Source organism: Nicotiana tomentosiformis, chromosome 11 (genome assembly GCF_000390325.3).
Source record: "Nicotiana tomentosiformis chromosome 11, ASM39032v3, whole genome shotgun sequence".
NCBI lineage: Eukaryota > Viridiplantae > Streptophyta > Magnoliopsida > Solanales > Solanaceae > Nicotiana > Nicotiana tomentosiformis.
In genome coordinates, this window is record NC_090822.1 from 57,385,985 (window position 1) to 57,409,539 (window position 23,555).

At 37.7% G+C, this 23,555-nt stretch overlaps 2 protein-coding genes across 2 annotated transcripts; both read right to left on the reverse strand.

The window, feature by feature from the left end:
- Positions 1–21,532: 21,532 nt before the first annotated feature.
- LOC138901501 (uncharacterized) lies at positions 21,533–22,099 on the reverse strand. Its single transcript, XM_070189273.1, has 2 exons — positions 22,024–22,099; positions 21,533–21,927 (listed from the first exon to the last, which is right to left on the reverse strand). The coding sequence occupies exons 1-2, from the start codon at positions 22,097–22,099 to the stop codon at positions 21,533–21,535; spliced, it is 471 nt and encodes a 156-aa protein (XP_070045374.1).
- Positions 22,100–22,217: 118 nt separating this feature from the next.
- Positions 22,218–23,088, reverse strand: LOC117276767 (uncharacterized). The gene is made up of 2 exons (XM_033656131.2): positions 22,760–23,088; positions 22,218–22,653 (listed from the first exon to the last, which is right to left on the reverse strand). The coding sequence occupies exons 1-2, from the start codon at positions 23,086–23,088 to the stop codon at positions 22,218–22,220; spliced, it is 765 nt and encodes a 254-aa protein (XP_033512022.2).
- Positions 23,089–23,555: the final 467 nt, after the last annotated feature.

Below are 23,555 nucleotides of genomic sequence, written 5' to 3' on the forward strand. Positions count from 1 at the left end.
GCTCCCTGGATGTTTCAACTTCTGAGGTAGCTTGCTTCGGATTCTCGAACTACATTCCTATATGAGTGCAACAGTTTCGAACTCAGCCAACCATCATTTATTTGCTGCAATCTTCTTGATATACATTGCATATTTCATCACTTATTGCAAGATATCAACCAATGGAATGTTATTTTTCACCAGCTTCAGAATATCCAGGAACTTATTTTGATTTTATATTTTACTAGCTTTGTTCTATGCATTAGTATAAATATTTATTTGCAAAAAATATCTTTTAAACTCATATTTATATTTTTATTGTTTTAAAAGTGCAAATATCATAAATTTCATATTATACCCATATGAGTTGGTAAAATAACTAAATTCATAATTGAAACTTTGTTTAATTATTTTAAATTAAATATTATTTTTTTGGAAGATACTCAAGATACCAATTATTTTTCTGATATTAGTTTTACTTATGATTATTAGATACTTTTATTTTGAGGAAATATCTATGATAAATATATCTATTATTTCTTATCCAACTTTCTTGTATTCACATGAGTTGGTAAAATAATTAATTTTATTATCTTTATTTTTATTAATTAATTTAAGTAAAAACATTATTTTTTCATAAGTTACCGTTTATTTTTAAAATTCTATTTATAAATATATAATTATTTAATATATTTTTAGATATAATATTTATTTTAAATCTCACATAGTAAATTATTATATAATATTTATTATTTACATATATGTGATTTGTCACATAGTAAAACTTATCTAAATGTTAAAATGAAAAAACATATTCAACTAATTATACTTCTACGACCAACCATGGCAGTGAATATTACGTTATAATTACATTATGATTCCAAACATACCTTAATAATGTATAGACTTCAGATTATAATGAACTACAACAACAAATAATTGTGTTTTGTACCTAATTTGGTAATTTATATCATAGTTTTTACGTTTTATGCGCTGATGATATAAAGATATAATACGAACAAGCTACTTATACAGTAATTATAAGTAAATTTTTATGATAAATACTAATTAATAATATGGTATAAGCAATAAATAATTTGTTATTATAAATAAAATTACACTAATAATGTAAAAATATTATATTATCCGTATATAAACGTATAACTTGAATCCTAGACAACAAAGTAAATAATCTGCAATACTCGATTAAAGACGCTGAAAATTTGCATGTAATATATGGTCTAAAACCATTCAAAAATTCAAGGACAGACGATAATATGAACATTAAAGTGCCCCATCCATCACCACTCCTTAGTCTCGATAGCGGAAGGTAACACGACAAAAGCCCCAATTTTGACTAATAATGCACCATACTGTTTCCATTTCTTACCAGTGAATGTATTATTTTTCTCTAGTTTAACTATATACTCCATTTTCAGAAACTTCTGAATAAGCAAGCTTATTATGTGTGCTCCAAAATTCCATGACTTATCTAGTTTCACTTCTTATACTTTGAGGAAAACATAGTAACTACCCACTTTTCAATTATATTGTCTCCTCTTTTTTAAGCTTTTAATACCTTTGGATGACTACTCTGAGTGCGGTCTGATTCTTGTAATGGACTTTATTTCCTATCACGTTCTTTCTTTTAACGTGTAAAAAGAATGCGTTGAAAAACCTTGTATGACTTTCATTGTTTCTTCCCCTCATTTTAATCCCTTTCGATAATTTCCATGATCTTAAGTAAGAGTTACCTTTGGACTTTTTTTAAATCCTTTTCTCCAATTAACTTTTCACTTAAGAAAAAAGATAACTTAAGACAACGATTACTTACTTAAATTGAAGTAGAGAGATCATCATTTGACACGACCCAAAATCTCAACCATGGGATCGTGATGACACCTAATATCCGCTTGCTAGGCAGCCAACATTAGCAAAATAACTAAAGCAGTTTAACAACTAAGATAAATTAATAATAATAAAAGGGTGAAATAGGATAAACGTATAATAGATGTATAATCATCATTGTCTAAGACTATCTCCAGAATATGGTGTCACAAGTACATGAGCCGCTAATAGTACTAAATACAAGCCCGAAATAAATAAAAAATACAATAATGTTCAGGTACAATAAATAGTAGATAAAGATAGGAAGGGGACTCCAAGGTCTGCGAATGCCAAGCAGCACTACCTCAAGTCTCCTGGAAAAGGGTCCGAGCAATCACCTCTAGACACCGATGGGACCAACACTAGGATGTGCACAAGAAATACATAAGTGATGAGGCTATACATGAGTACAATCGACCCCATGTACTCAATAAGTATCAAGTCTAACCTAGACAAGGTAGTGATGAGGCTATAATAAGACACTCACTATAAACATGTACGAGTAATAAGAGGAGAAGAAACTATAATATAGAGAAAACAATAACTACATAATGAACAGAATAAAGAAGTAGATAATAGAGGGACTCGGAATAACATCACATCACAACCTCATAACACAATGCGGTGCCGGAGCATAACAACCAAGAACAAGTACATCCATTAAGTTGCGGCGCAACTCGATCCCAACTATCAATAAAAATATCATTGTAGCGCGCAACCCGGTCCAATATATATAACAATACTGTTGCAGCGTACAATCTGATCCAATATATATATATATATATATATATATATATATATAACAATACTCTTGTGGCGCTCAACCCGATCCAATGTATATAACAATATTATTGCAGCGCGCAACCCGATCCAATATATATAACAATACTGTTGCGATGCGCAACCCGATCCAATATATTAGTGACAACTAAATACGGCGAATCTCTATAACGACCCGATCGGTCGTTTTATGTAATTACGCTTTGTTACCCCTTTTATTGCTTCGCACATGTGTGTTTATGATTTTATGACTTGTGAGGTTGGTTAGTTTTGTTCTGAAAAGCTTTTGGGTTGATTTGGACCCTTAATTCTTAACTTAGAGGGTTTTAGCATTTTTCACATTTACGAACAAACGTTCTCTTTTGCGATGAAGGCCAGTTCGCAACTGCGAAGCCTTTTCTCGCAATTGCGAGGTTGCATGAGGGTGTCAGGGTTCACAAATGCGAGCCCTGGTCCGCAATTGCGAGTGTTCACAAATACGAACCTTCTGTCGCAAATACAACATCTACAGCTAATTAAAGAGCTGGGAGACGCGATTTTTGAACTCATTCTCTCATTTTTGAACCCTAGACTCGGTAGGAGGCGATTTGAAGAGGGAAGTTTTACCTACAAACCTTGGGTAAGTGATTCTAATCATATTCCATCAACATATCTTAGATTTTAATATCAAAATCATGTGAATCAAAGTGAACATTTTTGAAACTTTGTCAAGTTTTAAAAAAAATAAGAAATTGAGTTTTGAGAGTTGATTTGAACTCGAATTTTGAAACTAATCACATATATGAACTCGTGGGGTCATGGATAGTCAGAATCTACCATTGAACCCAGGTTTTAACTGGGCGGGCCCCAGGTTGAATTTTGTTGACTTTTTAGGAAAAATATAAAGATCTTAGCTTTATCTATTGCAATTGATTTCTCTAGCATTGTTTGGTGATATTAAGTCGATTTTGGTTAGATTTGAGCCGTAAGGAGGCAAATTTTAACGTAAAAGCTATTTATGAGTGTTGAATTGGCCTAGTTGAGGTAAGTGTCTTGCCCAACTTTGTGTGAGGGAACTACCCCTTAGGATTGGTATTGTCGATTCATTTGTGCTATGTGAAAGCCATGTACGCAAGGTGACGAGTGGGTACACGTGTTGTACTTGGTATTTGACCGGTTTAGGCTACTTAGACTATTTTCATGCTTTAATTGAATTGTAGTATCATGTTCTTAATTCTCTTAGTCAATATATTCTTACTTGTGTTAGTCTGTCCTTACATGACTTAAATGATTTCGTTAATACTTATTCTACATTCTAATTGATAAATTGATATCATGCTTAGTTGGACTTGTTGTCTTTATTAATGTTACATGTTATCTCTCTCATTGTTGATTATCATTATTGAAGTTATTTTCATGTTATCTCTCTCATTGTTGATTATCATTGTTTGGAGTTATTGTTCATGTTATCCCTTCCCTTGTTGATTTACATTATTTGAAGTCATACTAGACGTTATCTCTTATATTGTGAGTTATTCTTATTTAATATCTTGGTTATACATTATCTCTCATTGTTGAGTTATTGATGTTGAAGTTGTTATTATTGAAACATCTTCCTTGTTGAGCATTTTATATTCATTGTTGTTGTAGTTATTCTTGTAGCCGTTGTGGTGGAGCCATGGGAGACTGTTGTGGAAATATTGATATTGTTGATTGTTGGCAAATTATGATATATGGGAACTTGTGATGCGAGTTATTATTGTAAAGTGATATTGACGCGCATGTGGCGGTATAAGGCTTGGGGTTAATGTGAATGCGACGGTATAAGGTGGGACTTATGTGCATGTTTCTTGTAGGGAAAATACGTGAAGCCACGCGCCATCATAAGATGGGCTAAAGTGCGTGTAACTATTTTGGGAAAACTGTTTTCAAAACCTATTTTAAATGTAAGGCTCACGCGGCGGTATAAGGAAAGATTGTAATTGAGATGGTGTATTGTGAATACGAGGCGGTACCTCGGTTACAATTCTTGATTTATATGAGGCAGTACCTCGGTGGTGATTCTTATTGTACAAGAGGCGGTACCTTATTGTGTTATGTTTTTGTTTATCTCACGCTGCAAAGAGCTTTTGGTGGGAATGTTCTTGTTGTTTTTCTATTCTTTGTGGTAGCAATTGTTGTTTGTATATGATCATTTTGGTTCTCTTCAGTTGCTTATTTTATGTTATTCCCGTGTTTAATTTCCAGTATTAGTTCATGTTGTTATCTTGTTTCGTATCTGTTACTTCTTCGCTTACATTTGCGTACTGCTTATTTATATCCTAGTAGGTGTATTGACCTAGTCTCATCACTACTCTACCGAGGTTAGGCTTGATACTTACTGGGTACCGTTGTGGTGGACTTATACTATGCTTCTGCACAATTTTGTGCAGATCCAGGTACATCTGCTAGTGCCGGTCGTTAGAGATCATTTGTTAGCTGCTATATGGAGACTTTAAGGTATGCATGTTCGGCGTCCACAGGCCTCGGAGTCACCTTCCCTTTTTCTCGTATTTACTGTTATATTTTCTCTCAGACAATAATGTAGTAGTTGTTCTAGTATACTCTGTAGAGCTTATGGCTCTATTCCACCGTTAATGGGGAGTGTATTGATGAGATTCTATTTTCGAAAAGTTTTATCAGTTATTGAGCTTTGTTTTTAGTAGCTTGTTAATTATATCTATTCAGTTGTTATCAAATGTTAGGCTTACCTAGTCTTAGAGACTAGGTGCCATCACGACATCCTACGGAGGGAAATTGGGGTCATGACAATCTCATAACATGACATAAAATAAACTAAATGCATAACTCACCAAGGAAATACGTACACGAACAAAGAAGGTTAAACAATTTCACGTTCATAACTAGCCTCACAATATAGGTCAATAAGAACTTCTACAAGCCGTAAACACAAGAACCATCTAAAGGTCACGCAATCCAATATAATATAGTAGAGTAAAACGGGAAACAAGTAGGGGCAGTAAGGCAAGTAAAGGCATGTGACAGGTAAAAGCATCTATCTAATAACATGTAAGAGCACGTAACAAATAAAAGTTTATAATGTCTAAAAGTATGAAATAATCTAGAACATGTAACAATTAAGGACATGCAACAAGCGGGGACACATATATCAAGTAAAACATGTATCAAGTACGAGCACCTAACAAGTAATAACATGAAATAAGTAAAGACATGTTATAATTAAAGACGAAAAATAAAGTAATACACCCCGCATGCTTAAATCCATGACAGTATCACTTATCACCTTGCATATACACCGTCCCCATACATAGGTCAAGTAACAATTAGACCAATCATATCCCAATTCCCTCAAATCAAGGTTAACCACGATACTTACCTCTTTCTGGTACAAGATCAACAACTCAACACGGCTTTCCCTTTACAACAAGTCTCCAAACCACCGAATCTAGTCAATTATTTTTCAAGCAGGACAAAACAAGCTTTAGAAACCTCCCTTATGTGAAAAAGGTTCGATCTTTAACATAATTAAAAAAGTCAACAAAAGTTAACCCGGACTCACGTGGTTGAAATACAAAATTCAGACCAAATCTCGGTTACCCATTTATCCTTGAGTCCAAATATGTGATTTGTTTCGAGATCCAGCCTCAATTTGAGGTCTAAATATCAATTTTTATAAAACCCTAGTTTCTATCCAAACCCCCCCCCCCCCCCAATTTCTACTCTATAAATCATAGATTTGATAATGAAATTCATGAAAAAGTAACGGAAATTGAGTGAAAACAAGTTAAAGTTACTAACCTATAAAGTTAGGAAGAAATTGCTCTCCAAAAATCTCCTCTATGGAGTCTAGGTCTAAAACATGGTGTAAAATGAGCTAAATCTTGAAATTCCAATCTTTTACCAAACTGCAGGTATCGCAATTGCGAACCCTTGTTCGCAATTGTGACATCCGAAAATGCGAACAGTCGATCGCAATTGCGAACCAACCCCTGAGTTTCCAATATCGCAAATGGGATACATAGATCGCAAATGCGAACCTGGGGTGTCCGCAAATGCGAACTCAGCTTCGCAAAAGAGAAGTTGTCCCTCACTCCCTCAGAGTCGCAATTGCAACAAGACCTTCGCAAATGCGAAGGATCAACCCCTCGGTGATGTGAACTAAGCTTCGCAAAAGAAAAGCTACCACCCCCTTCCCAGTATCACAAATGCGAGGAAGTTCTGACAAATGTGAGGCTCGCATTTGTGAACAAAACCTCGCAAATACGAGATCTGCAGCCTAGTATCACCAGTTATCCGAAACTCAATCGAGCTCTTCGGGCTCCAATCCAAAAATTCACACAAGTATGTTAGCATCATACAAACTCGCTCGCAAGCTCAAATCATCAAAAGAACATCCAAGATCAAGAATCACTCACCAAACCTCAAGATTTTCAAAGTTCATACTCAAATTTTCAAATTTTCACATAAAGCGCCAAAATGTCCTCGGGTCACCCGGGACCCCAACCAAACATGCGTACAAGTCCTAAATCACCATACGGACCTGAGATCGTTCACAAAACATACTGACCATGGTAAACTCTAACCACTTTCAAAGTCAAAAATCACATTTTCATTAAAATTCACATTTGAGCTTTCTAAATATCGACACGGACCACGTAACAAGTAATAAATTATCAAATAAAGCTATGAAAGGTATCGAAACATGAAAAGGGAGCTCGTACTCAAAATGACCTATCGGATCGTTGTATTCTCCACCTCTAAAAGAAACATTCATCCTTGAACGGAAATAGAAATGTACTTGGACTGGAAAAAAGATGCGAGTATCTACTCTTCACGTTGGGCTCGGACTCCCAAGTAGCCTCCTCAATCGGCTGACCCCTTAAACGTATATTCACAGAAATAATATCTATATATCTCAACTTTCGAACCTGCCAGTCTAGAATAGCCACCGACTCTTCCTCGTAGGTCAAATTCTCATCAAGCTGTAGTGTTGAAGTCTAAAATATGTGACCTATCCTCATGGTAATTTCGAAGCATGAAAATGTAAAATATCGAATGTACCCTTACTAGGCTATGAGGCAATACAAGCCTATAAGCAACCTCCCCAGCTCTCTCCAAGATCTCAACTGGGTCAATAAACCTCGGGCTCAACTTGCCCTTCTTCCCAAATTGCATCACGCCCATCATAGGCAAAACTTGGAGAAGAACCTTCTCACTCGCCATATAAGCCACATCGCAACCCTTCCTATCAACATAACTATTATGCCTGGACTGTGTTGTACAAAGACGCTCCTAAATCAATTTCACCTTCTCCAAAGCATCATGAACCAAATATGTGCCCAACAATCTAGCCTCACCGGGCTCAAACCAACCAACCTGAGAACGACATCGCCTCCCATATAAGGCCTCATACGAAGCTATATGGATACTCAACCGATAGCTGTTATTGTAGGCAAACTCCGTTAGAGGTAGAAATTGATAACACGGACCCCTGAAATCAGTAGAGCATGCCCTCAACATATCCTCCAAAATCTGAATGGTCTGCTCGAACTATCCGTCCGTCTGAGGGTAAAATGTGGTACTCAGCTCAACTTGTATGCCCGACTCATGTTGCACAACTCTCCAAAAGTTTAAAGTGAACTACGTGCCACAGTCTGAAATGATCGAAATGGATGCACCATGCAGGCGCATAATCACTCGAATGTAAATCTGAGTCAACCGCTCTGAAGAGTATAATGTCATCACCGGAGTGAAATGCGCGGACTTGGTCAACCGATTCTCACTGACCCAAACAACATAATACTTCCTCGAGGTCCATGGTAAGCCTACCACAAAGTTCATAGTGATGTGCTCCCACTTCCACTCCGGTGTCACCAACTTCTAAGTTAAACCATAGGGTTTTTGATATTCATACTTCACCTGTTGACAATTCAAACACCGAGAGACATGTCCAACAATGTCTTTCTCCATCTTTCGCCACCAATAATGTTGCTTCAAGTCACGATACATCTTCGTGACACTTGAATGGAATACTGTGAGCTATGAGCCTCCTCAAGGATCAACTCTCTCAACCCATCAACATTTGGAACACAAATACGGCCTTGAAGTGGCATAACACCATAATCCCTAATCATGACCTTCTTAACACCACCCCGTTGCACCGTGTCTTTGAACAACAACAAGTGAGGATTATCAAACTAGAGAGCTTTGATACGCTCCAACAAAATTGACCGTGCCACAACACCAGCGAGAACCCTGCTAGGCTCTGAAAATTCCAACCTCATAAACTTATTAGCCAAATTCTGAACATCCATGGCTAATGGTCTCTCCACTATCGGTAGAAATGCTAAACTGCCCATGATACCGCCTTCCTACTGAAGGCATCAACCACCATATTGGCCTTCTCTGGATGATATAATATGGTGATATCATAGTCTTTTAATAACTCTAATCATCTTTGCTGCCTCAAATTAAGAACCTTTTGCCTGAATATATGTTGGAGACTTAAATGATCGCTATAAACCTCACATGCCATGCGGTATAAGTAATGCCTCCAAATCTTGAGCGCGTGAACAAGGGTTGCTAACTCCAAGTCATGCATAGGGTAATTATTCTCATGTGCCTTCAACTGATGACACTAGGCAATCATCCTACCATCTTGTATCAATGCTATGCCAAGTCCAATACATGATGCATCATAATGCACAATGTAGGACCCCAAATCTATTTGCAATACCAACACTAGGGTTGTAGTCAAGGCAGTCTTGAGCTTCTGAAAGATCTCCTCTCACTCGTCAGACCATCTGAAAAGAGTGCCCTTCTGAGTCAACTTGGTCAATGGGGCTGGGATAGATGAAAACCCTCCATGAACCAGTGATAGTAGCCCACCAAACCTAAGAAGCTCCGAATCTCTATAGCTGAAATGGTCTAGGACAATTCTAAAATGCCTCTATCTCCTTAGGATTCACTTTGATACTATCAGAAGGCACAACATGACCCAAGGAGGCAACTGAGTCCAACCAAAACTCACACTTTGAAAACACAACGTATATCTGACGATCCTTCAAAAGTCTGAAGTACAATCCCTAGGTGTTGCTCATGCTCCTCTCTACTACGAGAGTAAACCAGAATATCATCAATGAAGACAATTAAGAAGGAATCCAAATAAGGCTTGAACAATCGGTTCATCAAATCTATAAAGGTTGCTGGAGCATTAGTCAAGCCAAACGATGTCACCAAGAACTCGTAATGACCATATTGAGTCCTAAAAGTTGTCTTAGGGATATCTGATGCCCTAGTTTCACCTGATGGTGGCCATATCTCAAACAAATCTTGGAAAACACCTTGGCACCCTGAAGTTGGTCAAATAAATAAGCAATCATCGGCAATGGATACTTGTTCTTGATAGTAACCTTGTTCAACTGTAGATAGTCAATGCACATCCTCAACAATTTGTCCTTCTTCTTAACAAACAACACCGACGTACCCCAATGCGAGACACTTGGTCTAATGAATCCTTTGTCATGAAAATCCTTCAATTGATCCTTCAATTCCTTCAACTCAGTTGGAGCCATACAGTATGGTGGGTTAAAAATAGGTTGAGGGTCTGGAACCAAATCAATACAAAAGTATATATTCCTTTAGGGTGGCATACCCTAAAAATCTAGGAAACACCTCCGGAAACTCCTTCACAATTGGTACCGAATCGATAGGAGGAACCTTTGCACTAGAATCCCGGATGCAAGCCAAATACACTTGACACCCCTTCAAATATGAAACAACCGAGCTAGTGGAGTGATTGAGGGTCCCTCTTCACTTTAATCTAGGCAACCCAGCCATGGATAATGTCACAATCTTGAAATGAAAATCCAAGATAGCGTGATACGGGGACAACTAATCCATACCAAGGATAACCTCAAATCCACCATATTCAGCAACAAAAGATCAACTATAGTATCAAAATAATTAATAGTAATGCAAGAAGATCTATATACCCGATCAAATACTAAGGAATCTCCAATTGGTGTAGACACTGTAATAGGAACATCAAGAGAATCACGAGGCATTCTCAAATGTAAAGCAAACTTTAAAGACACATAAGAATATGTAGAACCCATATCAAACAACATGAAAGCGTCTATATGACAGACTGAGATAATACTTGTAATAACTGCATCAGACGACTCCGTCTCAAGTCTCGCCGGAAATGCATAACAACGGGCTGAGCCCCACCAACCTGTCCTCCATATCTAAGACGACCTCTCACTGACTGGCCTCTACCTCGGGCTACCTGACCCCTCCCCTAAGTGGCTAAGTGGGTGATAAAGCATCTGGTACTAGAATCATGGCACGAGTACCCTAATGTGACATGATGCCCTGCATTCTAGGACAATACTTACTTATATGACCCGCATCCCCGCACTCAAAGCATCATCTTGGCTAGCGTGGCTACTGAATCTGAGTCTGACCCTGATGACCAGAATGACCACTGCAATAGCTCTGAATAAATAGTGCACTAATGGGAGAAGAAGGTGCACTGAATGCTAAACTGCTCAGAATGAGATCCATAATGTCACGACCCGAAATCCCAACCATGGGGCCGTGATGGCGCCTAACATTCACTTTTTAGGCAAGCCAACATTAGCTAAAGAATTATCCAACTTTTAACAAACTAAAGGCAGAGAATTAATAACTAACAACTGAACTACTCAGAAATACATGTAATAGATCCATAAATAACACAGTCTATACTAATCCCAGAAATTCGGAGTCACAAGTGCATGAGCGACTAGAATACTACAAATATAGTCTGAAATGAAATACAAATGTTTCAAACAAGATAAATAGTAAAATAAGATACAAGGGGACTTCAAGGACTGCAAATGCCGTTCAACTCTATCTGAAGTCTCCTGGATAGATTGATGCGATCAATCTCCTCTATACACCACTAGGACCAACACCGGGATATGCACAAGAAGTACAGAAGTGTAGTATGAGTACAACCGATCCAATATACTATGTAAGTATCGAGCCCAACGTCAACAAGGCAGTGAAGAGGCTAAGATAAGATAGCTACATTAACCTTGTACAGTTAAATATATATAAAAGAATAACAAGTAAAGAGTGTCATGCCCCGACCTCGGGGAGTGCGACCGACGCTCAACTGAGATACCCCACTCCAACAAGCCTATTCAATGCCTTCTACCTGAACTTATCCATGAATAAAGTGAAGGTGCATTTCAATTAGTTAGACAATAAGAAGATCACGTGAACAACACAATTTCATTACCATTAGTTACTTCATTGATAATTCTCAAAATACATTACACATTCATAGTTTGAAGTGGAACATGTGATACAATTATAACAATTCTAGTTTGACTTTCCCAACACAAATGTACAACCCACGCTATGTCTACAGATCCTCTAACAGATTCAAAAGAGTACTATGATAGTGCCGGCAACAAGGCCCCGCCTATACCTCAAAATATTATACATAAGGAACAAAAGGTATAAGATCCCGAAATAAAGTGGGGCTCTCCAAGTCAGCTGGTAGAGGGTGTACCGCTATCACTGATCGATGCCGCCTGCTCTGAAACCACCCGCATCTATTAAAGATGAAGTGCCCCAGGAAAAGGGACGTTAGTACATATAGAATAGTACTAGTATGTAAGACTAAGCACCATTTCAATAGAACGAGTAATAATTCAATAAGAAAGAAACATGGAAACCAATGAGAGCCTCAAACCATATAATAATGTCAAGTTAAGAGAAATAACAATGTTTTATGTTTGGAAATATTTAGTACCGACATACCACCGTACTTTTAGCATGAAGTCATATCACGGCCCGATCGGCTAAGCCATCTTACTCAAAGACATCAAATCACAACACCACCATGTGCGCGACATGGCATCCGATCTCAGCCTGATCGACTAAGCCGTCTCACCACAATGCCGTGTGGGTCGACATCACTCTCCTCCAGCAATCATCTCATCCCATTTAGGGGATTAATCTCAACACATCAATCTCATCCGATTTAAGGAGAATAATCTCATCACATCAATACGGGGGCTTTTCCCCTCAATCACTCCTACACTAGCACGTGTAGTTTCAGAGTTAGGTTATTTCAACCTACCCTTCCTTGGTGACTAAACGATACTCCCAAAATATTTAATATAAAATGGATTAACATCTGATTTCAAAATCGTTCACACGTCTTTTCATTTCATTGGCACTAGTGGCCACAAATATAATTTTGTTCTTGGCACATCAGCCATATTTCATCTCATATTCACTTCTTTCACTTTCAAGCACCATCATGGATTATTGACGACAAGAGCATTTGGAACCAAAACTTTAAATATGTATATGAGTAACTTGAGTCTTAAGCACATTGAGTTTTCTTCCACAACTTTACATAATAACTTTCATTTGTAACACGAATTGAAGTCATAAAATTTTAATACACAATCCATACTTGAACACATTCCCGAAGGAGGGCATAATGTGATAAGAGCAATTGAAACACATTTTGACCATACAATTTCAGACAAGATGCTTATTTGGAATAATCGGATTTATTAGGAATAACGCGGAATTTGAGGAATAAGAACACGGGCCAATCATACTTGAGAATTACGAGAATATCATGGAATTCGATTCTACAAGAGAAGTTTAGCTAACATACCTCGCTTGAGCTTTCCTTAAATTACTACAATATTTCGAAAATCCTAGCAACTTCAATCTATTAGAGAGGCAACAAAATCGAACCATAATTAGGAAGAGGTTCATGGGTTCTGCTCATTCAAGGATTTCATCAAACACTATGTGTGCAAATTTAACTACAAGGTTCTTCTACAAAATTTCCTTCACCCCACAACCAATTCAAGACCAAGAGTTTACCTATATTAGCTCAATGACCTCCACACCATCCCCATTGGTATATGCATCTATAAATAACAACTCTTATACCCAAGAATCACACTCCCCATTACCTAACTTCTGCCCAAACTCGAAATTGGAGACTAGGGTATGGAACCTTACCTTTTAGATGAAGACTTTATGATCTTTCCTTGTTGAATTTTGAAGCTTGAGCTAGGATTGATGAGCAAAATGCGTAGGGATTCCTCCTCTCTCTCTAGAACACTCCCCTCTCTCAAAAACATCAGCTGGAACCTTCTAAAATAACCCCTAAGGTTGTTTTATAAAAATGGGATCAGGTGTAATTTTTCCCAAACTTATGCCTACGAAATCGAGTTTGCGATCGCAAACCAGATCGCAAAATGAGTATGCGGTCCACAAAGGGGACTGCAAAAATGGTCCCAAAAACTGGCCAGGCCTGGTCAGGTCCGTGGCTGTTATGTGGCCCACAGAATGGTTATGTGGTCGCATAATGCGCCACGATATCTCCCTCCGAAAATCTTCATGTCGGTTCTGCGACGGATGTGCGGCCCGCGAAATGATTATGCAGCCGCGTAATTAACCGAAAAATGATCTTCAACTATTGGCTCAAGTCCTGTTGCATTCTACGGCTGGTCTGCGGTCCACGAAGAGGTTTTGCGGTCGCATAGTGGACCGCAGAAATACCACTTTCTGCAAAATATTTCCTTCAACTCCCCGATATCCTGTACAACCCAAGAAGTCAAATGAAACAACAGTGTAGGGACACGTATAAGGAACAATAGATAGAAATAGTGACTAAGTTATCATGAAGTAAACCTCTTTCCAACACGGGCAATGAAACCACCGTATCAAAATTCACATTTCCAATCATCAATTAAAACAATGAAATCAATAAACTTGCACGCATCACCCTTCGTGATTTTACCCTCATCTTTACCGTATAATAATAATAATGCATATGCACGACATCATCCTTCGTGCTTTTATCTATCATGAAAAATAAACATGTGCACAACATCACCTTTCATACTTTTATCCTCACATTCACTCAACCAATGATACCAATATGTAAAGATGGCACGATAATACCCTTCGTGCTTTTCACTCTTTCTCACCAAACAACAATAACAACCCAAAATATCAAACAAGGTGGGAATCAAATTTCAACTTCAAGCATAGTACTAGAATAAGCAAATTCAACTTTCAATATCGCAACAATTCGAACATAAACAATAAACACAAAAATAGATAGTTAAAAAATAAACGATCTATCTAAGACATGGAAGGCATAGTAAGTGAAGCAACATGATACAAATAAGGCAAATTCCACCCATGACAACGTATATATACTCATCACCTTGCATATATACCATCCTCATACATAATTCACGTAACAAATAAAACAAAAAATTCCTAATTTCCTCAAGTCAAAGTTAACCACGACACTTACCTCTTTCTGCAATAAAATCACAATCAACCGTGGCTTTTCCTTTCGAACAAGCCTTCAAGCCAACCGAATCTAGTCAATTATCGTTTAAAAAATTCAAAATAAGCATTAGAAACTACCCACGAATGAAAAAAGTTTAATATTTAGCTAAATTAAAAAAGTCAACAAAAGTCATCCTGGGACATGCTCTATCAAAATTCGAGATTCGGACCAAATCCTGGTTACCCATTCACCCTCGAGCCCAATTATATGATTTGTTTCAAAATCTAACCTCAATTTTGAGGTCTAAATCTCAATTTAACAAAATCCCTAAATTCTACTCAAAACCCCTAATTTCTCCTTGGAATTCATGGATTTGATGATAAAATTCATAGAAAAGTAATTGAAGTGATTGAAACCAGTTAAAGTTTCTTACCAATGAATTTGTGAAGAAAATCCTCTTCAGAAATCGCCTCTAGAGTATTTAGGGTTGAAACATGGTGTGAAATGAGCTAAATCCCGACTTTCCCATCTTTTACCTGTCGCGTCCTATTTTCTCGCGAAAGCGGGTTTTGACATGTGACAACTCTTTTAAACGGGTATTAAAAGAGAAAAATCGCCACCTAATGATTTTTAAGGTGCGTTAGGGTACCTATTTGCAAATAACTCTGTTTTAACTAGTCTGTGTCACCAAAGATCAAATAAGGGTTCAAATTACCTCAAAGAGAAGGGGTTAGGTACTCTTCGAGGTCCACAACTATGGTTCCCGACCTAACTTTACACTATGTGGGTATTATTGAATTATAGTTACCCTATGTGATCATATCAATTAAAGAAGAGCGAGGAATCTGAATATCTAATTACAAGATGAAAACAAAATTAAGAGATTGCACATATGAAAGAAGTGGATTACACATTAATAAGCGATGGGTACGATCTTTTGAGGATTACAAGGTATAACCTAATTAAATAAATATGCGCATGAATAATAATACGTGTGGGGGGTCCTAAGTTTTTTAGCCTAAAGGATCACCACGTGCAACATAAATAATATTTCACAACTCCCTTAGGTATAAGGGTTGCTCATATAATTCAGTGGGCACAGACTATCATCTCCTGCTACCCAATTACAATCTTGAAGTTATTTACCTAAAAGAGTTCTAGTTCAATTCTAAACCGTGTCTTATGCGTGCTTTACCCGTCACATGCCTATTGTCCAGGAGACCTTTGGACATATTATTTTGGTGGTTCTAGACTTCCCTTAGGCTGTTACAAAATGAGAAAATTAGGCGCACAATCAAAAAACAAATAAGACTTCACACTGACAACACAAAAAGGCTCAAATTTACCTCCTCATGTAGACTCAGATGCATGCAATTTTAGCAAATAGTTATGGATGAGTTCAGAATTTGGTAGACGGGAACCATAATTGGTAGATTTAGTATTGTAACATGCTAAGTAGTTCAACTTTATAGGCATGGGTCCTATGTGATTAAGCAATTCGGCAGTTAACATAAAGTCCTATAGGCAGGATTTATAGGCAACTAGTTTTTGACGAAGTAGCTATTTTTAATACATAGTTCCATTAAAAGATCCTACAGTCATGCTTTCTAGGAGAATAATAGCATCCTATAGACATGATTTCTAAGCGATTTTCCACTGGCAGTGAAGTCATTGAGAGCGTAGATTTGTTCATTTATCCTTATAGGCATGTTTTCAAGGCGGACTATGTAATAAGAAGAGAGTAACAACAATAATAGCTTTGGTTACTTAAGTTGAGAGCCTATAGTCATGGTATCTAGGCGAGTCACAAAATTTAAAGAAGTCACCCAAAGCATGCATTTTCAGTTATTTGTATTGAACTCCTTTAGGCATAACATCTAAGTGCGACAAGTCAACTTTCAGATCCTATAGGCATGCTCTCTAACATTATAAGTCATTATATTAAACGTAAGTCGTGTTTCCCAAATGAATAGAATGTACACAGATGATTTCAAAGAATAATGCATGACAAACAAAATAATTAGGACTCTATAGGCATGTTCTCTACTCATTCATGAAAGAGATAAAATATCCCAATTCCCCCATTTCCACTAATCCCCCAACTGTTATTATTACAAATTATTATAGGCCCAGATAAAGAATACATGCTCGAATATGCAAGTTACAAACTGAAAGAGACACAAGCCCAATATACAAAGCAGGCCCAAGGAAAAATAACCCAGTAATGTTTCTAGGCCTTCAACAGGCTCACTCTTGACACAAACAGCAGATCGAGATCCACGTACACCCCAAGGCATTAGAGTGTGTCAATTGCACGACTCAAACTCATACATGGACCCATACTAGGCCCAAATGGAGACTCACTTACCCAGCAGATGCAGATGAATGACTTAACCATAAATTAACAAACTACACATGGCAATTAATTAAACAACTCTGAAGCCTACTAACAACAATCTCATTAGGACATAGAGACAGGATTATATGACACATTGGCAGGACTCACCTAAGGCATATTCACACTTGTATTTTAGAAGCTAAGGTGACAGGATTGACCATCAAGAGGTTACAAACTACTTTTGAATGAGATTTCAAACAAAACATGGCCAGGACTAGCCTAATGCATACTCATACAAGGGGTATGAACATGAAAGCTAGGATAATCAGTAGAGCTCAGTCCCAACATGGTAAGTTTAACATGGAAAGACTAAAAATACAAGTTCATGATTGAGCAATTATTCAACAGGGGAAAGAATTTAGCATGCTAAACATGGTCAGAACATTAGAAGAGTTCAAGAGGCATGTCGCTAGGGGTCAACAGGGTAGGAATATGTCTAACTAGCACCCATTGATTTCATTTAGAGGAGAATATTGAGATAGGCTCTAAAAGCCTTAGGCAGCACTAAAGAATCAGCACAAACTGGAGAGTACATATTTCAATTTACAAGCAGCAGGAAGCATGTTATGTTGTTTACCAGTTTAGGCAGTATTAACACTTAGAAATCATATGATTCATGGATAAATCAATAAGGTAACATGGATAAATTCAGAAGAAAGACAAGTTCTAGGCATAAGTCAGTTTACCATAAGAAATTTGAAGCAAGTAGAGTGATGAAACCAAGACAATAGCAGACATGAGAATTCAAGCGCACACAAACATATTAGGCCAAACGTGCTTAAGAGAACTGGAAGCAGGGTTAGAATATAAGCAAGTTCAGGTGCTAGAAAATTTAAGAGCCATAAAATAACTTTAGAGCAAATAAGGATGCAAACAGAGAGGGCATGATAACATATTGATTCACAAAAGTTTCAATGGCATGAGTGTACAGAGAATGAACACAAATAAAAGTGGATGAAACTGCGAAGGCCAAGAACTTACCAGTTACCAATTGACGAACAAGTAAACAAAAGAACAAGTAAACTTCAATCGTCAGTAGCAAAGAGTACAGCAGAATCCAAAATCTCAGTTTGTCAGAGTTCCCAAGGGTTTCAGATGAACCCCGGGCAGTGCTTATACTGAGAAAGGTCAAACAATCGAATTTCGGTGGCCTTGGCTTTCACCCAACCAAGAGTCCAGGTTTCAGAATAGTATAGAATGAGTGAGAGTGAGAGTGAGATAATAACAGTGATTAATATCTGTTTTAGGGGAGTTAGGGGAGGGGTTTTATAGTGTTCAATTAACAAAAATCAGAGAAGGAAAACATCAATCGAATCACAAAAATAACAAAAGAGTAGCATCCAAAATCGATTTTGAATCAGATTAGGAGAAAAACCAAACAAACCGTAGTTTGACAGAAATCAAAGATTGGCCAAAGATCTTGGTGAATCAGACCTATATAGCCTTGTTATGACCGTATACATACGAAATATCGTCTGGATCTTAATGAGTAAAGCCAATTTTCCTTGATTAGGAGCATGGTACTTGCCAAAAATGGGCACGTACTAAGTAATACCATAATCATGTAAGTAACAACTAGGCATAACACATAAGGTAAGTGAATCATGGAATGATTCCATATTTAGCTCAGAATCAGAGAGGATTAAGGAAGGAGGCTGCTAGGGTTTCACAGAAGAGAGAAGATGATGGTTGAGAGTGTTTGGGGGCGGTGGTTTGGAGATAAGGGGTTAAAGTTTCAGAGGTGTGGGTAATAAAAATAAGGGGGAGGCTGTGGGCCGTTGATCTTTGAGATCAACAGCCAGAATTTAATGAGAGGCGGATCGGGTCAGCGGACAAGTATAGGGTAGTGGGTTGTGAGTATTGGGCTAGGGGTTATTGGGTTGATGTTTGGGGTATTTGACTGGTGGATTTGGGCCGGAAATTTTGCTTGTTTAGGGCCAGATTTTAAATAAAACAATTTAAGGAAAAAATAAATTAATAAAATAGCTAAATAAATATAAAAAATACTAATTATGCAACTTAATATTTTAAAAATAATGGCTGAAGATTGTAGAATATAAAACATTATTTTGATCTTAAATAAAATAATAAATGCAATTAATTGTAAAGTATATGCTATTATTGTAAAAATATGTAAATAGCATAAAAATAAAAATATAATTATATAAAATAAAGTAAAACATTATAAAATATTTATGTGAATATTAATAATAAATTTGGATGATTAGATCACCCCAAAATAATTTGAAGGGATAATTAATAAATATTTGAATAATTTAAATGCAAAAAAATTAATTTTAAAGCTTAAATATTATAGAACTACGTATCTGACCCCTATAAATTGGGTAATAGTCCAAAACCTTATATTTTAAAAGTATATATTATATGAGGGAAAAATTAGATATCAACAGCTGCCCCTATTTACCCGAAAAGTATGAAAGAGTTGTCGGGTAAAGAAAATGATGATCAATTTTGTCCGAATGAATAAGTACGAGGTATTTTGAAAAATGGGGGTCGAACCCTAGTTTCTGAGTTGTCTACATATCCCAAGTGTTATGGGAATTAGGTCATGTGTAGTTTTAGATCCAGCGGTGAACGAAGCCGGTGAATGTTATGAACAAAAACTGGAGCGAGAATTGCTCCTGTTTGTAGAACGGTTACCCCCCGAGTTACCTTCAAAACTTAAAACATGATGCACGTGAATTTATATAGTTATTGCAGAAATTTAAAAATGATGCACATTCCCTTAGGACGATGAGAGTTGTATTTCGGACGATGAGGATGATGTCCTTAGACCATAATGTCATGGGCCATGAAGCGTAAGATAAGGAATTAGCGGGCCATGAAATATTTTCCTCGGGCCATAAGGATGGTATCTCTGGACTATGATGCCTTTGAATAATGATATGCAATTTTGATAGATCCTCAGGACATGGCATGATGTCTTCGGGCTATGAGGATGATGCCCTCAGACTATGACGCCTTCGGAAATTGTGGTGATGTTTTAGCCCATGAAATGAAAGGATGCATTGATATTGATTGCCTGATAGAGGGAATGGGTGATGCTTAGTCATATGCGAGAATGAGACAAGGCAACGCTTAGCCTTGTATGAGATGAGGGCAATGCTTAGCCCTATGTAGGTGAAGGCAATGTTTAGCCTTATGCAAGTGATGGAGCTAGTACTTAGCCTCATGCAAAGTAATGAGGGTCGTGCTTAGACCTATGCAAGTGAAGGCAGTGTTTAGCCTTATACAATGATGGAGGCAGTGCTTAGACTCATGCAATGTAATGGAAACAGTGCTTAGTCTCATGCAGGTGAACGCAGTGCTTAGCCTTATGCAAGGTGGAGGCAGTGCTTAGCCTCATGTGAAGTAATGAGGGTAGTGTTTAGCCTTAAGCAATGTGATGAGGGCAGTAGTTAGCCCTATGCAGAGAAAGGCAGTGTTTAGCCTTATGAAATAATGGGGGCAGTGCTTAGCCTCATGCGAAGTAATGAGAGTAGTGCTTAGCCCTATGCAGAGAAAGGCAGTGATTAAATATGAGGAAGAAAAGTGATTCTTAGCAGAACGTGTTTGGGCTTTGTGGCTTCCGTCGGTGTGAATATATTTGTGGACATACTCATCAATGTTATGTCCGTTATGCCTACATCTAAAGAAAAATTGTGAGTTTGGGGGGAAGGTCAGTTCGTGCTGCTCATTTCGCCTCCGCTCCTATCTTGACGCCTTGTTCGAGTCACCCTGGGTAATATCTGGCTATTACAGAAATGAAGTTTTAAAAATATGCATTTTCGCTAAATCGTTTAAAAATAAGGCATTGGTTTTTAAAAGATAATACATAAAGGTGAGTAATTTGGTCGAATCATAGGCCGTGACATACTTTGAGATGGTGCAACCTTCTTAACTCGAAATTTTGAGGATCACCCCAAAATTATGCCCCAGTTTGATGTATACTTTTGGCGATACTCTTTTGGTGATCCTTGACGTAATGAGATTAACGAAAACTTGAAATCTTGCCCTAGTTTCTTACCGTAGAGGGGAATAAGGATTTTATTATAATATGACTGAACCCACAGGGCTGCCTACGCATCCCCTCTTAAACGAGAATCAGGTCAAGCGTAGTACATCTTACATCAAAAGAAAGTTCAAATATAATCTCAAACGTAATATCTCTTGACGGTGTCCGAATTGATAGGTTTCAGCCATATCTCCCCATCCATTTCTGCAAGTATGAGCGCTCCTCCTGTCACTACTTGGTGAACCATGTAAGGACCTTGCCAGTTTGGTGAGAATTTTCCTTTTTCTTCGTCCAGATGTGTAAAGATCCATTTTAACACCAATTGCCCCGGTATGAATTGCCTCGGTCTAACTTTCTTATTGAAAGCCCTTGCCATTCTATTCTGGTAGAGTTGACTTTGACACACCGTATTCATCCTTTTACCGTTAATAAGAGCCAATTGCTCATACTGGCTCTGTATCCATTCCACATCACTGAGCTCGACTTCCTGTATGATTCTTAGGGAATGAATTTCATCCTCGGCGGGTGTGACAGCTTCAGTACCATAGACCAGTAAATATGGTGTTTACCCAGTTGACGTGCGGACCGTGGTGCAGTACCCGAGAAGAGCAAACAATAGATTCTCATGACATTTCTTGTAATTGTCCACCATCTTCCTCAATATCTTCTTGTTGTTCTTGTTGGCGGCTTCTACAGCTCCATTCATTTATGGCCTATATGATGTAGAGTTCCGGTGCTTGATTTTTAATGTTTCACACATGGCTTTCATCATCACTATTGAGATCGGCAGCATTGTCGGTAATAATTAATTCAAGTACTCTGAATCAGTAGACGAAACGATCCTGGACAAAGTTTGCTATGACCTTCTTAGTCACAACTTTATAGGAAGCGGCTTCGACCCATTTTGTGAAGTAATCTATGGCTACCAAGATGAATCTGTATCCGTTGGAAGGAGTGAGTTCAATCGGTCCTATGATATCTATGCCCCAGGTGGAGAAAGGCCAAGGTGAACTCATTGCATTGAGTTCACTGGGTGGTACCCGTATCATATCAGCATATACCTGACATTGGTGGCACTTCTGTACATATTTGATGTAGTTCGTCTCCATAGTCATCCAGAAATACCCTGCCTTTGATATCTTCTTGGCTAGAACAAACATGTTCATGTGAGGTCCGCAAGTTTCGACATGTATCTCTTCGAGCAACCTAGATGCCTCCTTGGCATCAACAAATCGTATCTGACCCAAGTCGGGAGTCTTTCTATACAGAATTTATCCGCTCTAAAAGAAGTGGTTGGCCAATCTCCAAAGCGTGCGCTTCTGCGTGTGTGTAGCATTTTTTGCGGTATTCTCCTTTTTCTAAGTACTCCTTGATATCGGGAAACCATGGATTCCCATCGAACTCTTCTTCAACAAGAGCATGATAAGCTTGCTGCTTACTAATTTCTATTAGGATGGGATCAATAAAGTTCTTGTCTAGATGTTGTATCATGGAAGGCAAGTTAGCCAGCACATCAGCGAACTTGTTCTGAATTCTAGGAACATGTTTAAACTCTATCTTTGAGAACCTCTTGATAAGATCTTGCACACAGTGTAGGTATAGAAATATCATGGTGTTCTTGGTGGCCCATTCTCTAAGTACCTGATGTATAAGCAAATCTAAATCTCCAATTACCACCAATCCCTGAATATTCATGTCGATGGACGAACTGAGTCCCAAGATACAAGCCTCGTATTCCACTTTATTGTTGGTGCACGGGAACCTGAGCTTGATGGATACCGAATAATGTTGATCGGTTTCTGATACCAAAACAGCTTTGATGACCACTCTTTTGAAGTTTGCGGCTCCGTTGGAAAACATCCTCCAGCCTTCATATGCCTCGTCGATATCCTCTCTTACGAAAGATACCTCCTCATCAGTAAAATACGTCTTTAATAATTTGTATTATCCGTCCACGGGGTTCTCTGCCAGGTGATCACCCAATGCTTGCCATTTGACTGCCTTATGAGTCATATAGATAATGTCTATCTCAATTAGCAGTATTTGCCATTTTGCTAGCTTACTCGTAGAATAGGCTTCTGAAAGATGTATTTTAGCAGATCCATCCTTGATATGATATATAGGGTGTATGCATAAAAACAATGTCTCAACTTTTGGGCTAT